General features: G+C 43.7%; 1 protein-coding gene across 3 annotated transcripts; it reads right to left on the reverse strand.

Moving 5' to 3' along the window:
- Positions 1-229: 229 nt before the first annotated feature.
- On the reverse strand, positions 230-9,718 carry LOC134071293 (tumor necrosis factor ligand superfamily member 11-like). Of its 3 annotated transcripts, XM_062527958.1 has the most exons (4): positions 9,578-9,648; positions 4,263-4,374; positions 2,568-2,712; positions 230-2,293 (listed from the first exon to the last, which is right to left on the reverse strand). In XM_062527958.1, the coding sequence occupies exons 3-4, from the start codon at positions 2,653-2,655 to the stop codon at positions 1,830-1,832; spliced, it is 552 nt and encodes a 183-aa protein (XP_062383942.1). In that variant the 5' UTR covers positions 2,656-2,712; positions 4,263-4,374; positions 9,578-9,648; the 3' UTR covers positions 230-1,829. The 3 variants fall into 3 exon arrangements, with proteins under 3 accessions (XP_062383942.1, XP_062383943.1, XP_062383941.1); XM_062527959.1 differs by lacking the exon at positions 4,263-4,374 and having other exon boundaries at positions 9,578-9,718; XM_062527957.1 differs by lacking the exon at positions 9,578-9,648 and having other exon boundaries at positions 4,263-4,504.
- Positions 9,719-16,484: the final 6,766 nt, after the last annotated feature.

A 16,484-nucleotide genomic window follows, 5' to 3' on the forward strand; every position in this document is an offset into this window, starting at 1 on the left:
TCATGCTTCATCTTCATCTGGGCATCTGTGTCTGCCAGGTGATTAAGGTCATTGTGAGTAGTGAGTTCATTGAGAGTTGGGTTCATTAAATTAAAGGAGGAAGGCTCAAGACCTGATCAATGACTAAGGGTTTGAATGAAGCCAAAACTTTATTAAGGTTATTTCAGGACCAGTATTTCCTCTCACTATCTCTCTGTGTGATGTGTGTTTGTATGTGTGTGTTTGTGTGTGTGTGTGTGTGTGTGTGTGTGTGTGTGTGTGTGTGTGTGTGTGTGTGTGTGTGTGTGTGTGTGTGTGTGACTGTGTGTGTGTGTGTGTGTGTGTGTGTGTCTGTGTCTGTGTCTGTGTCTGTGTCTGTGTCTGTGTCTGTGTCTGTCTGTCTGTGGGTGTGTATACGTGCACTGAAAGAAAGGACAGTTGGGAACATCTCATGAAAACGAATAGTTATGTTACTATGTCATACTATAATACTATCAAGTGAATCCATAATTGAAGATGATTTACTTAATTACCATACACAAGATCCCCTAGAGACATGAAATGAGTAACTAATTCTGGCTGTGTAAGAAAAGATTACCAAATCACCCTGACTCCAATCAGTTATTTCTTGCTGACTGCAGTGGTCTTGTAAAACCGAATACGATGAGCTTATTCCAGCTTTATAGTATCCAGATCTCACAGATTTGCTGACATAGCCACCTCTCACGAAAAACAAAGTTGTTCTCTGCATTCCCGAGGCAAAACTGTGTTCACTCACTGCACTAACGCAATGATTTGTGTTCATCTCACAGTCTTTGAGGAAAGATGTCATGGTTTGCATCCAGCTGATGTGCTAAGGACGTGCTATACGTTATGTCTGCAAATGAGCAGGTGGTAATAATGTGATTGATGGCTCTATACCTCAGCTATAATAATGACTTTGACAAGTTCTGTTCTGTAAAAACATCTGTTAGCAATAAAGAATAAAATAAATCATATATTGGTATGTGTTTAGTTTATATCAACGTAAACGTAATAAATTAGAGCCAAATGCTCATAAAGAAATCATTACATTCGTGTGACTTGGTGTACATTGTGAAATGTCCCAAAAGCTGTTTTATGGAAAATGCATTACAGAATGTTTTTTTTTTTTACAGGCTGAACATGTTTGGCGTCATAGTAATGAAAATGAATGGCATTTTCCCCCTCTGCACAGTCCAAGCAGTCTATACCCAACTACGTTCCTGCCTAGTCTCCAGTGTGTTTTGTCTGTATATATGCCATTCAAAGCCTTAGGAGCAGGGGTATAGTGGTAAGTAAGAGGTGGGTATAAACAATGTATTCTGTGATCACGGTAAGGTGGACGGCACCATGTGATATCGGAATTTTTAGAAAAGGCGTTCAGAACATTTGATAATGGTGGAGGATATTATCCATGTTTATGCAAATACCAGTGGTATATTAAAAGGTTCCTAGAGTGTTGATGAGTGCACTATGTATTGTAAATGTGTATAATACAGTGTGATTTTTGAATGTTAAAAGTTGCAATTAGTTTATGAAGTCTTTTGAGAGGTGGATAATCTCAAGAGGTGGATAAACTCTACGTCTGAAATTTCAGAGGCAGACAGATAAACGGTTTACTTGCGTTCAGCCTCCACTACACCCCTGTTTAGGAGATTAGAAATAGCCCAAGTCTGGCTATAGGCTCTATGACAAAACACTTTCAGAGACCACACATAAACACAGACTAACCTGTCTTTGTCAGTATTGCTTTCGCTCTCTTTCTCTCTCATCGCCTATCTATCTACCTACCGACCTACAGTACCTCTCTACATTCTATATACTACAATTCAATGGCTTATCCTGAACGCCCCAAAGTAGCTACCCTCTGCCTCAGGATCGAGCATCCAGGAGTTGGACACCCGAACAAACAGGCCATCTCCAGTCCTCAGTGCGACAGTGGCGCCTTGCTGCTGGCAGTACATGTGGTACCCCCCGACCCTCCAGTGCTGTGTGCTCCCACTCTTCATGATCACCGTGGGCCTAGGAGGGGCGCCGCGGCTGGGCCGCTCGTGGAAGACGTACTGGATCAGCTGGACGGGGCTGGCGGTGGCCGCCAGGCGCCGGTCCGAGGGATATCCCCGCGGGTGGGACGTGAGGCCCGGCTCCAGTTCGTCATAGTAACGGAAACATGTTTTGGTGTAGACATAGTACAGGCCTGGTTTTCGCACCAGGATTCGCCCGTCATGGTATCCAAACTGGAAGAGGTATCCCTGCTCAGCGTTCCAGTGGATCATAGTAGCCCGCACCTCTCCTGATGGTAAGAGGAACAGGACATCAATGCGTGAATAATACGTGAAGAAGGCTTCATAGATTTTTTTAACATTCTTTAGACAGTAGATCCAAAATAATGATATGATATCCATGTATCTCAAAAACAAAATGGCATATCTGATTACAATACTGCTTCTGGGGCATGCTTGATTTAAGCAGACATGGACACACATTCCTCTCAAATCCCCTATATCACCCATACAATATTTTCACTGGCACATCTCCAGAGGATCAAGAGTAGGCTACATACTTACTCTCTGTGTGTGTGCTTGATGGATTTATCGGTAGATGAGCTACTGGAGTCCTATGTCTAGATCTCTTGAGAGATCGGAGTTGCTGCATTTCACGAAGCTCTACCAATGGCTCCGCTTGGACAGGGCTTTTGTCAGCCCCATGTGCCTGTGAGAAATGAGAGGAGACTGAAGCTCTCTGTCGGACAAAGAGTTTAAAACTTAAAAGTGCCCCCTCAAAGAGTTCCACATGCCTCGGATCAAATAAATACAAAGAGACTCCATCATTCCCATGGTATGGTGGGCCACGTTACAAGCACATCTTGGATCAATTGTTTTGTCTTTGAGGGCTAACATGTAGGCCCCTAGATAGAGCAATGTAATGCACCAGGGAAGATGTTTACGCTGAGAATGCTCAGGACTTGTGCACATCGCTGTGAAATTCTCACCTACAAGAGATTAGGCTCTCTGTCTAACTGAAAGAAAGGGAAATTTCAAAGACCCCCACTTCAAAGACATCCATGTAGATGGAAGATTTAGACTTGCTGTGCTGCACTCATCTGAGATCATTTCTCGTGTCTTCAAGATATGCATAGAATGCTGCGATGGATTACAGAAGAGGTTTATGCTGCAGATATCAAAGCCCATTGCCTCATTTTGTGAAATTCTCTATGCCTTTGTGAAAACTTTGTCTGCTAAACAATCATGTGGGCGCTTCACCTTAGCACTGAAGGGATACCCAGAAAGGGTGTGCCTTGACCACAGACTATGCGTCACTGAAAGGAGACCACACACAGGCTCATTCGACTTCATGCAGCGCTGCACTGATGCATCTGGGACTTTTGCACAATGTTAACATGCATTTCATTTTGTTAAGTCGAGCATGCATTACATTCAGACAGATTTGCGCAGCTCTGCATGAGGATGAATGGTCATATGGTTAAGCTAGCAACGCGTGGTTTAATCAAATACACCTGGACTCCCCTTGGGGTAGCGTGGGCAGAGAACAGCACCACAAAGTGGTCAGTGGTTTGAGGCTGTGCCCACTGAATCACTCACTACAGATGTGGATATGCAAAGTAGACTCTGCGTTAGTAGATAACCTAAATCTCGTAAAATACAAGCCTTTAAAATGTTTTTTTTTCCTCGACGGAATACTCATACATTCATAAATGTACACTGTTGTATTTTCAGGTTGAAATGTCAGGCTAGACCAGATAGCAAAATAAATTGGACCGGTGGCTTTCGAGGTGGCGTGCAACTTATGGTTCGCTGTTGGACAACCATACACTTTATTTATTTATCATTAACTTGTGAGTATTACAATAAATGTTGTCAGAATGAATGAAGGAAAGATCATAATTGTAAAAGCGCTTGGACGGTATTGGTGAAAAGCGCTTGGACGGTAATTGGTGAAGCGGCCGGACGTTTGTCGGCAACCCGCAGTAGACCAAGTCGCCAGAAAATCGATGAGCAACACGCCAGAGGATCTGCCCACACGGGGTCGACAGTGGTCCATCAGTCTTAGAGAGTTATGTCATGAAAACGCACACATAGACTAACTTATTTACCCAAATGATCACAGCAAAACATAGACCGTGGAATCCTGTTGAAACCGCCTTCTTCTCAAAAGAGGCTAGTCCAATGTTAAAAAGTAAACCCATTGACCCAAAGTTAAGATGTTGCTAAGCACAGTGGATGAAAGAAGATGTCACTGACCTTAATGTGTCCTTTTAGGTGTAATACAACAACGACGCAAGTCACAACTTGTAGCAATCCCACCAAGATGATGATGACTTTGGGAACAGATGCCGGCGAATTTGCCTGCAGTCTTGACGCAAGAGAATTCTTCATGTCAGCTCTACGCAGTATAAGCCACTCCAGGAGTAGGCTAGGTTATAGGAAATTCAAGACCCTCCAACTTTAAGGATTGCCACACCACAGTTAAGAATCCGACCGAAAAGCCCATCCCTCCTCTCTCGACTGCTTGCTACAGTACGCTACTTTTTTTCACGATGAGAGGATGTGCTAAAGGGCCGTCGATGATGTTTGGTATTCAAATGAACCTTTGCAGGCAAGGCTACTGGCTGAACTCCCCCCAGTCACATATCCTATAACAGATAATACAGATCAATACCAGCTGTCGTTCCCCTATCCTATCCCACAGAGGGCTGTATCTTGGGGCTACAGGCTAAACATTCACTCAGAACTACTCAAACTTGATTTTAAAATTACCCTTAAAAGAGAGTTTTAATGTGATAGGCTGTTGGAATGTAACAAGTAGCCTACATTGATGTTGAAATGTAACAAGTAGTCTACATTACACACAAGTGGACAATTACATATTTGAAAAGTGTTCATTTCACTCTGTCCGTAGCCTCCTTTATTCTACAGGTCTGTCTAGCCAAATTTCCAAAACCCCAGGAATCAATCATAAATCCATGTATCATGGGACGGGCTTTAGATAGATAGATAGATACTTTATTGATCCCCAAGGGGAAATTCAAGAGGCATTTAGGCATGATGACAGGCCTATAGACTAGGCCTACAATAGGCTACTCAGTGCACTGATGGCTTTAGTGTTATGGGCGTGTGTAGTGTGTATGTGGAATTGATATTTGAGAAGACATCTGATGTTAGTACTCATTTCCAGAAAATGGTCCATGCCCTGTTCAGGCATCGAATAAACTAATTCTTCTACATTCCAGCAGGTGGTGATATTGGCTTTTTAGGAATAGATCAGTTTAGTTCAAATGGTCAGGTGTTGGCAGCCCATTGTAGTCTGCTGGCCTGGCAGTGATGCCATAGTGGATTTAAGCGAGACAGTGCTGGTTCAGACCCCGATGGGGCCCTATAGGCAAAATTCTGCTAAGGGGCCCTCCTGCCTGAACTCTCTAAGGGGCCAAAATTTTGTCTTCGGAAGTTACCAAATATATGTTTTTCCCCATAAAGGACCTTCACAACTATAAATGCCCAGTGTTTTTTTTTAGGTGTGGGCTGTTTGCTTTTGATGCTTGCTGTACCCCCTTACAAAAATAATTGCAGCTTTTTTTCGCAGTACAGTTCCGTTATCGTAGGCTACAGTGTAGTGCAGTATTTTCATGTCCAATGCATTTCTGTAGTAAATTACAGTATGCAGTGCATTATTTAGGTCCAACATACTGCACTCCATGCATAAAGACTGCAAATATTTCCTCTAAAACTGCGGTTTTGATACTGATAGAAATCTGTAGTTTGACAGTAGAAGTAATGGTTGGCCTAGTAGCCTACTGGCTGAGGCTGACTGTTCATCACCTGTGTGTCTAGGCTTCTTGCCAAAGACATAGCTACTGAACTGGCTCCCCTGATTCCCTTCAGTATTTTTTCAAACTATTTTAAACAATAATTGTAATACTTCATATACTGTAGATCTAATTTACGATCTACAGTATTGCCCATGCAGCACAGCGAATGAAAGTTAATACATTAGGCTACTTTTTCATTGATATGTTCAGGTGTAGGGTATCTAAACCAACTAAAGCTTGACTGACATATTGTAAAACCATTTACTTATTTTAAAATGTATGGGAAGAGTGAAATCACGGATTCGTTTCGACGGGTTCTCGCATGTGTCTGCTGAAAAACTGTTTCATCCCGATCGTGCATTTAAAGATGAGTTTTTTCTTCTTCTTTTAATGTAGCTAGTCACCCGCATTCAAAAACAGAACACGCAATTATATTTCACAGCTTGGCTGTGACTGGGAAAGGCTGGCAAGCAAAGCTGGTCCTCCCTATATGCACGCTACGCAAGTTGCGTAGGGCCCCGCAATTAAATCAAGGCCCCACAATTAAATCAAGGCCCCCTCCCCTGTCTCCCCTTGAGCCAAGCACGCACATACAGATACACGCACACTGTCTGTATCTGTAAGCTACATTAAGAAGATGAACGTGAATCCGAAAGAAGAAGAAACTTCACAAGTATGAACAGTGGGAACAGCGGTCGGGTAACTTGCGTTCGCTCCATGGTTTGCTGTCTATACGCATCTCTCCAGCGCATGTTACTGGCCTGGCCTAGACTAGGCCAACCAAACAAGGAAGTGAATCCCCTTATCTGTCTGCGGCTTGCTTGCCAGCCTCTCCCAGTTTCGTATTCACTTTCATCTTCAGTGATTTCATACTGGGCAAGAAGTTTCTAAGAGATGGGAGCATATAGTTTCTGTTTGGTTACCACAGCTAAAGCAATGGAGTTTGAACTGCTTTGAATGACATCTGCGTTAACTGATTTGCAAAAGGGTGCGGGAAGTGTGTCAAAACAATGACAATGGGTTAACTCCACACTGAGAGGTTACCAGTTTCTTCAACCAGGTCAAAGCAATCAAAAAAAACTGTAAATGTCAAAATGAATGTCAGACAAAATGTAAAGTTTGCCTTTTTGTATAAATAGGCTAATAAAGACCATCTAAGGTCACTCTCACTCTCCCTTGCTAAAGCGCAAAATGGTAGGCCTATAGTCCACCTGCACAACAATTCATAAAGTAGGCTATCTTTTGTTGAATTTAGTTGAACATCGCTAGTGGACAGCTTCATGCCTTATTGGCTGATTATTGTCACCTTTGTAGTTCTGACAATTCACTTTTTTCCTCTTTTCTTTTTTTACTCAAGTAACTGATTGGATCTGTGATGTATCAAAGTACAATACTTCACTCAAAATGTAATCAAGTCAAATTTTAAATACAGATTTTTAAAACTACTCAAAAAATCCAAAATACACAAAAAAGCTACTCAATACAGTATTTTGAGTAAATGTATTTAGTTACTTTCCACCTCTGCAGCACAGCGAATGAAAGTTAATACATTAGGCTACTTTTTCATTGATATGTTCAGGTGTAGGGTATCTAAACCAACTAAAGCTTGACTGAAATATTGTAAAACCATTTACTAATTTTAAAATGTATGGGAAGAGTGAAATCACGGATTCGTTTCGACGGGTTCTCGCATGTGTCTGCTGAAAAACTGTTTCATCCCGATCGTGCATTTAAAGATGAGTTTTTTCTTCTTCTTTTAATGTAGCCAGTCGCCCGCATTCAAAAACAGAACACGCAATTATATTTCACAGCTTGGCTGTGACTGGGAAAGGCTGGCAAGCAAGGCTGGTCCTCCCTATATGCACACTACGCAATTTGCGTAGGGCCCCGCAATTAAATGAAGGCCCCACAATTAAATCAAGGCCCCCTCCCCTGTCTCCCCTTGAGCCAAGCTAGTAGCAGACTGGTACGCACATACAGATACAGCGACAGTGTTTCATAAGCTACATTAAGAAGATGAATGTGAATCCGAAAGAAGAAGAAACTTCACAAGTATGAACAGTGGGAACAGCAGTCGGGTAACTTGCGTTCGCTCCATGGTTTGCTGTCTATACGCATCTCTCCAGGGCATGTTGCTGGCCTGGCCTAGACTAGGCCAACCAAACAAGGAAGTGAATCCCCTTATCTGTCTGCGGCTTGCTTGCCAGCCTCTCCCAGTTTCGTATTCACGTTCATCTTCTTAGTGTAGCTTACGAAACACTGTCGCTGTATCTGTATATGCGTACCTGTCTGTTATTAGCCTGGCTCAAGGGGAGACAGGGGAGGGGGCCTTAATTTAATTGCAGGACCCTTACGTAGTGTGCATATAGGGAGGACCAGCCCTGAAGCTACAGCCCACCAATATGGGATTTTAAAGACCCATACCGATCTCGATATTTGAGGGTTTCAAAAAAAACAAAAAGAAAACAGTTTTAAATGCACAGTTTAGCCTCGGAGCCAGAGAGCAACGAGTGGGGGGGCTATGAGCATCGACGGGGGGGGGGGGGGGGGGGGCACAGATCTACTGCAAAATATCTACTACAGAGCACTCTTTTTGGGGGGGCACAGAGACCTGTTTGGGGGGGCCTGGTCCCCTATGGCCCCCCCCTGACGCCGAGTTTGTATCAAACAGCAATGAGCAACTTGCGTACCAAAGAATTTGGGAGTTTCTCTCTTTTGTTTTTTGAGGAGGTAATTACACACCCGTGAGCTTGTGTGTGTTTATGTGTGTATGTCTGTCTGTGCTTGTGTGTCTGTTTATGTGTGTGTGTGTGTGCGTTTATGTGTTAGTGTGTGTGTGTGTGTGTGTGTGTGTGTGTGTGTGTGTGTAGTGTACTTATAGTGATGTAATAACGTTGTGTCATTAATTTTTTTTTTTAAAAGATATTTTTTTGGGCTTTTATGCCTTTAATCAGATAGGACAGTGTAGGGTGACAGGAAACGAGTGGGAGAGAGAGTAGGGTGGGATCCGGAAAGGACCACGGGGCGGGAATCGAACCCGGGTCGCCAGCGTGCGGTGCAGGTGCCCCAGCCAGTCGCGCCACAACTGGGGCCATTATGTCATTAATTTAACAGATAAATTATATTAGTTTACTGTATGGTCCCCCATGGGAGGAGGACTGAGACACGGGTTATGTGATACTGTATGTCTTAATTGGGCCCATCAATCATGGGCTATGTTATTCACCCCTGATATCTGAACAAGGCCTGAGACACACATCATGAACTTTTGCTTGAGGTTGGGACCCAGTGTTGTGACAAAGTTTGCGGCATGTCTGTAGGAAAGTATTCACACCTTGAAAAGGGGGGTATTCACGCCTCGAAAAGGTTTCTAACCACAGGACCTTGATAAACTATTTAAAGGTATACTATGCAGGATCGACGATTTCAACGCCGGTTTCGCTTTCACTTTTCATTTTCGCTCGTTTTATGCTTGCATATTTCTCTGCAGAGCTTCCCCTACAGCTTTAGCGTGTATATTTGACAAAACTCCTCAATCGCTCAGTCTGCCGTGCCTTTTCATGAGACTTTACATGACACTTCCTGGAGTAGAGCATGGGTGCGTGCCCAGTGTCTCCTGAAGTTGCAAGTTTTACCGCTACAGACCACTAGAGCGGCCAAAAAAAACACCGTTCGACCGGTAATGACTCATTTAATCATATATAACAGTATGGAACGAATTGATTAACTGAAAAACGTTGCATAGTATACCTTTAATGTTCTCACCACACAAATTTAAGACGTCCATCTATAGCACATGGGGGTCTGGAAGTCACCGTTGTCCTGAAACAGAAAGCACATTCAGGGGTTTAAATGGAAATGGAGGTTGCAAAATACAAGGCTATACAAAAACAGTTGTTGAAGGTTGAACACGTCAAAGATATGAAAACATGTTAAATAAATGGGAAAACGTGTTTCAGTGACCAAAAACGGATGTTTTGTGTGGAAGAGAGCGCATGCATATATACAGAGTGTGTGTGTGTGTGTGTGTGTGTGTGTGTGTGTGTGTGTGTGTGTGTGTGTAGGCTATATATTCTTTTAATCTGACACAATCTGTGACGAGCCCCATTTACAGGGTCATACTGTACACTAGATCTGATACTGTCATGTGATATTCCTGTCTATAACCTTGATATACAGGATGCCATGCTATTTCCTCTGATCATTTGCCCATCTTGTTTGAGTTTACTACAGTACTGAACTGTGCACTTCCAAAATAATCTTGATAAGATGATATTAGCCCTTTCAACACCATGCGATCCAAACCAAAAGCTGAACCATGGCTGAACCTGTAAGTGTAAAATAAGGAAGCAGCGAAGAAATTGCCAAACCTGCATAGTTCCTCTTTTAGAAACTTAAAATCAAGCTTTTCCTGACTTTTATAAAGTAAGCCTTCATAACAACTAGACTGGACTAACTCCTTGTTGTTCTCAGCCAGGTCTCACTTTTCCGCTTGCAACTAGTTAAAAATGCAGCAGCTTGCCTCTTAACTGGTACACGTAAGCGAGAACACATCTCTCCCAGCTTCCCTTCACTGGCTCCCTGTTCAACATGCAGTATTAACTTTATAAATATAAATGTAGAAGAGACCGGGCTTTTGCTGCTATACTGCCCCCAAACTCTGGAACATGGGATGCATGGCAGGCAGTAGCCTGACGAGCCAGACCCACATCAAGATGTAGGGTCTGGACACTCACCGTAGACAGGGCTCAATCGGAGGGGTGGGATAAACAGTTGTCTTTCAAATTCCCTCCCCGCAATAGGATAACGCTAAACGAATCATCTTCTTGTTTTCAAGTAGCAGGATGCGTAACCTTCCCTCTCCACGCAATAGGATAACGCTAAACGAATCATCTTCTTGTTTTCAAATAACAGGAAGCGTTACCGTCGCAACTTCTGGTCGCATGTCAGTCACCATTATGTTAAGCCCTGTGATTGGGCCGCTGGTGCTGGGGGTTCTCAGCTTCCTGGCTCAATGGATCGTGCCTAGACTGCCCCGCCAGCCAAATTATTTGCTGCCGCTAGGGGCGTCTAGATTTCTAGGCTAGGCAGGCAGTACACCAGGTGTTACGACCCCCTGTGCCCCCTCTGGTCTCTCCCTGTCAGTGCACGGGCAGGTAGAGCCTGTGTAGGTTAATTGTTTCATCCACTACACCTGTTATTCCATCAAGGGTGTGGTTACATAAGGGGTCTTTCTTTATTTCTCCCATTAGGCACTTTTTCTCTCGTCTTGACGGCACCTTGGATTTCTCTCTCACTTTGCTCTCTCCCTTCTTTTGCATCTCTCATTCTCTTTCTTTGGTTATCTCATTTAGCTACTCACATACTGACACTCTCTTTGCATCCACACGCACGCCACCACTCCTATTCATTTCCCCTAGACATTTGGCTTTAATTAAATAAATTATTACCTTGTTTAAACCTTGTTGTCGTGTCCCTCTTTATGTTGCGGTCTAACCACGAGCCGGCCGTAACATAAATTGGGGGTTCTCGTCCGCGAAACCTTAATTGGTAGAGTGATTGGAAACGGGATCATAGACTCATTACATCCAGGTGGGAACGTCTTTTGGTTGTCCAGCGAGCTAACTTCTCAGTCTCTGGTAAGGAAGAGTGTTTCAGCTAGGCTTTGCCTTTCCGTCGTTACACTGTTTGTTATTTTGTTTGTTTGGGGTTATTTTTGCTTTAAAGGGTAATTCCGGTCCGGAGTTATCTACTCCTGTCGGGGGCACGCTTCGTACAGTTTACTGTATCGAGTTAATGCGTTATCCAGTCGCCCCGAGGCTGGCAGGCCCTGGAAGACTAGCTAGGCAAGGTAGTTTGTTTTGGTGATATTCAGAATTCCAGAGGACTGTGTTACGTTCAGTGGGATATCGGTGGCGATCGGCTGGTGCTTTCACCTGGATGTGCGGAGTAATTTGGTCTGTGTTTGCGTGCTTGGTAAGTGGGCTTTCTCTTTATGTATGTCAGTAGCGTAGTTGGTTGTGACGTTCGCTAGGTTATTTTGTAGCGGGGTGCAGCTTGTTGCCACTGTGTGTGGATTAAAGGTAACTTGCCTGTAGCGAAGTAAGGAGCGAGATGCATGTGTGAACAGGAATTTTCTGTTGTGTAATTTTGCTGGACTTTTGTGGGAGAGAGATCAAGTGGATTTTATGGCTCTTGTGTTGCATACAATCTGTAGGTCCAGATTGTAGCGTAGTTTACATTTTCTGTGGTGAAGAAAAGTCGCCAGTTTTGTGCCTCAGTTTATGTTTTGTCTGAACCTCGTTGGCTGGTTTTGGGAAGGTTAGGCAAAGTCAAATAAAGGTGGTTTGAGTTACATTGGCACCTACTGGGGAATAGGGTGCTTAGCTTTTTAATAAGTGTTTTATGAATTTTGTTTTGGTGTCTTGGCTTGATTGACTTGAGTTGGCATCTCACCAAGTAGGGAATATGACTACTCCTGAAGAGTTCATTGCTAAGCCGTCTGAAGACCTGTTGTCCAAGCTGACTAAAGATCAGCTTTGGACAGTTGCTGAGCATTATGAACTGCTTATCACAGCTCAGGAGAAGAAAGTAAAGGAGACCCTGTTCCTTGCAGTGAAAAATCAGCTCTTGCTAAAAGGCATTTTTAAAGGAACAGTGGTTGTAACAAACCAGGAGCTGGAGCTTGAAAAGCTGAAGGCTGAAAAAGAAACAAAGGCACTTGAAGTACAGAGAGAAGTTGAGCTTCGTAAACTAGAGAATGAACTTGAGCTAAAACGCATGGAGCGTGAGGAGCATGATAAAGAGCGAGAACATGTATTAGCAGTTAAAAGGCTTGAGTTGGAGATCGCCAAACAAACTGAGTCTCCTCTGCTTCCTTCTCCAAGTCCCCAGCAGCCTAGCTTTAGCCTCAGCAAAAATATCCGGCTTGTCCCACCCTTTGTTGAGAAGGATGTAGACCGATATTTTTCTCATTTTGAGAGGGTGGCGACCACTCTTAACTGGCCTGAAGATGTTTGGCCTCTATTACTGCAGTGTGTTTTTGTAGGGAAGGCGCAAGAGGTGTTTACAGCTCTGAGCATGGAGCAAGCTAAACAGTATGAAGTAGTGAAGACTGCTATTCTCCATGCTTATGAGTTAGTTCCTGAGGCCTACCGCCAAAAGTTCAGAGATGCTAGAAAGTCAGAGCAGCATACTTTTGTAGAGTTTGCACGAAAGAAAGAAGTCTTGTTCGATAGGTGGTGTTCAGCACAGAAAGCAGAATCTAGGGAAGACTTAAAACAACTGGTTCTCCTTGAGGACTTCATGAATTGTGTTCCTGAAGCTGTAGCTGTGTACCTGAACGAGCAGGAGGTGACAAAGCTCGACGAAGCTGCTGTTCTGGCAGACAAGTATGTTCTCACACATAAGCGTGCTTCTGATAACTGGTGGGGTAGCCGACAGTCGTCTGGAGGTGGGGGTAACTCCCAAAAGTCATCTCCCTCTACTTCCAGATATGTCCCTGCTAACAAGGTGGAGATCATATGTTTTTACTGTAAGAAAGTAGGCCATAAGGTGTCTGAGTGTCTGGCCCTTAGCAATCAAGGTGAAACATCTAAACCAATGGGCTTGATCTTCTCGAGTGACACTGGCCTGCCTGGCTTGCTTAGCGGTAAGTGTACAGGGTCTGTGGTGACCACCAGTATGTGCACTATGGACCGTAGGAGTGTCATTGACTACACTCCCTTCATCACTGAAGGTTTAGTGTCTTTGCCTGACAAGTCCACTAGTGTGCCTGTCCGCATACTTCGGGATACTGGGGCAGCACAGTCAGTCCTGTTAGCTGGTGTTTTACCACTTTCAGATTGTTCTGCCACAGGAACTCATGTTTCCGTCACAGGTTTTGAAATGAAAAATATCCAGTTGCCCCTGCACCGGATCCACCTGTCCTCTAAGCTGACCACTGGTGACATTGTTGTTGGAGTCTGTCCATCTTTCCCAGTGCCTGGTATCTCCTTCGTCTTGGGTAATGATCTAGCTGGAGGGAAAGTGTGGGATAGCATTGAAGTGGTGCCGATGCCTGAGGTACCGCAGCAGCTTGATCAGTGTTCGTGCAGGCAACGTGATGGTTGTGGTTTTGGCCCTGATTTTGTGCCTCTAGAGGACTCTGTTGTTGCGCCTGAGGTCGAGTGTTGTAGTGGTTCATCACATCCACCTGTAGGGGCACTAGAGAGTGAAACGGTTTACTCTGCTAGCTCCATTGAGTGTGATGGGAATTTGGTTGGGACTGAGTCTGCTAAGGTGGTTCCTCCTGTGGAAATGACTGAAGGTCAGTCATCGTCCATTACTTCAGACTCTGTGACCGCTTGTGCACCAATCGTCAGGAGGCTGTTTATAATACAAGTACATTTTTTGCTACAGCTCTTGTTCTGTTGTGTTCAAACATTGATTATACCTTTGGTGTTGCTGTTGGTGCCAGTGAGAGTGGTGCTAGCTTCAGTCCTTACGGTTCAGTGTTTTGAAGAGTATTTGGGTTGGTCTTCGAGTACTACAGATATTCACACTGGTCACTTCCCCTTGGTTTTTATGGATCATCAGATTCAGAATCAGAATGAACGCATACATTGGAGTTTATTTCTTCTGCAGTATGCTCTTACAAGGCCACAAATAGGAAGGAAGGATTGTAATGTATAGCTGATGTGTTGTCTAGAGTTTAATTGTGTTTTGTCTCTTATACGTGTGTATGGGTTCTTTAACCTTGTCTTTCCTTAGTCCTAGGGCCCAGGATGTAGGAGGATAGGGTGTGTTTGTGAAAAACAGGTGGTCTTGTTTAATTGAGGTTTACTTGGAGCAAACCTCTTTTTAGGAAGGGAGGTGTTACGACCCCCTGTGCCCCCTCTGGTCTCTCCCTGTCAGTGCACGGGCAGGTAGAGCCTGTGTAGGTTAATTGTTTCATCCACTACACCTGTTATTCCATCAAGGGTGTGGTTACATAAGGGGTCTTTCTTTATTTCTCCCATTAGGCACTTTTTCTCTCGTCTTGACGGCACCTTGGATTTCTCTCTCACTTTGCTCTCTCCCTTCTTTTGCATCTCTCATTCTCTTTCTTTGGTTATCTCATTTAGCTACTCACATACTGACACTCTCTTTGCATCCACACGCACGCCACCACTCCTATTCATTTCCCCTAGACATTTGGCTTTAATTAAATAAATTATTACCTTGTTTAAACCTTGTTGTCGTGTCCCTCTTTATGTTGCGGTCTAACCACGAGCCGGCCGTAACACAGGCCATAACCCATCTGAAACACCAGGAGGTTGTGGGGTTGGTGCAGCATGGCAGGGCAGGGCAGGCTTGGGATGATGAACACACCATCCAAGATGTGGTCTAAAGCCTCAAGGATGGAGAGGAAAAAGCTGGTGATCTCAGAAGTCATGTGGGAGGAAGAGGAGGGCTCTGGGATAAAAGCTGTGAACCAATCCCAGCAAGTGCACTCTTTAAAAAAAGGGTTCTTGGGGTGTTATATAAATGCATGCTATAAAGGGTCCTTTGATGGACCCTTCAAAATGGTTTAAACTATAAGTACCATTTTGGGGTGCCATGTATGCAGCCAGAGCCGGTCCTCCATAGTCTGGTTTGCACCATACTAAACTCAATCTTTTAAGATTGAACATTACTCTGGCGAGGCTGCGCTTTGTTTCTACTACTGCACTTTGCGTTTAGTTTAGTTTTCGGTGCGTCACTTTCCCGGAAGTTCAGGCAGGGTTCACCCAGCCTAGGTCCTCCCTATACACTGTATGCAGCATGGTTTTTGATTCTATATTATAGAAAGTGGCAGAAAATGTGAACCGTGGAAAAGTCAAAAGATTACATGAGATAGTTCACTAGATAGAAGTCTTAATATAACTGCTTGATTCCAGCTTGCTCTAAACCAAATAAAAATGTGCAAATGCAGCAATGATAGATAACTGGGGTGAAAAGAATATTTACTTAGACTAGAAGTGTGTTTTTACGTAAAGCTTAAGTGTGGTTTTGTTTAACTTTAGAGTGTGTTTTTGCTTAATCCTTTAAAAAAACGATTGTTTAGCCTTTAAAGTGTTTTTGTCAAGCTTATAGAGTAATGCTGTGTTAGAGTGTGATAGTTTAAGTGTAATAGTTTCTGCGTAGAGCCACGTAGGCAACATCCGTGTGCTGTGTCTGAATTTTAAGTGTGAAGAGTTGAGGGAAGCCACAGAAAAAGAAACAAGAGATAGACAAACAGCTGACTGTGATAAAAGGTGATAGATTGAGGTTCAGCTGGAGAAATACAAAAGCGTCCCGTTACCGGGGCTCGAGAGACTCACACAGCTCTCCACCACCTTTTTGGACTTCACCTACTGAGAGCAAGAAGATTTTTTTCTTATTAAATAAAGTCAGAACCCTAACCCTTGGTTAGGGATTTTGTTAAAAGGCAGCAGAGTCCTTTTGAGTTTTCTTTGCCTCCCCTGTGTCAACGAGAATATTGAACTTCTTGCAAGAGGCGCACGCCTACAGAGGAGACCAGGCAGGAAGCTGGTAAGTTTGTCCGTTTGAGGGCTTACTTTCTAAGACACTGTTAATGGGCAAAAACTAACTGCACAATACACTGACATACACTGGAGTAGCGAACTCAGCCATGTATTTAGGAAGGGAAGTCCTA

This window comes from Sardina pilchardus, chromosome 23 (genome assembly GCF_963854185.1).
Source record: "Sardina pilchardus chromosome 23, fSarPil1.1, whole genome shotgun sequence".
Taxonomy (NCBI): Eukaryota; Metazoa; Chordata; class Actinopteri; order Clupeiformes; family Clupeidae; genus Sardina; species Sardina pilchardus.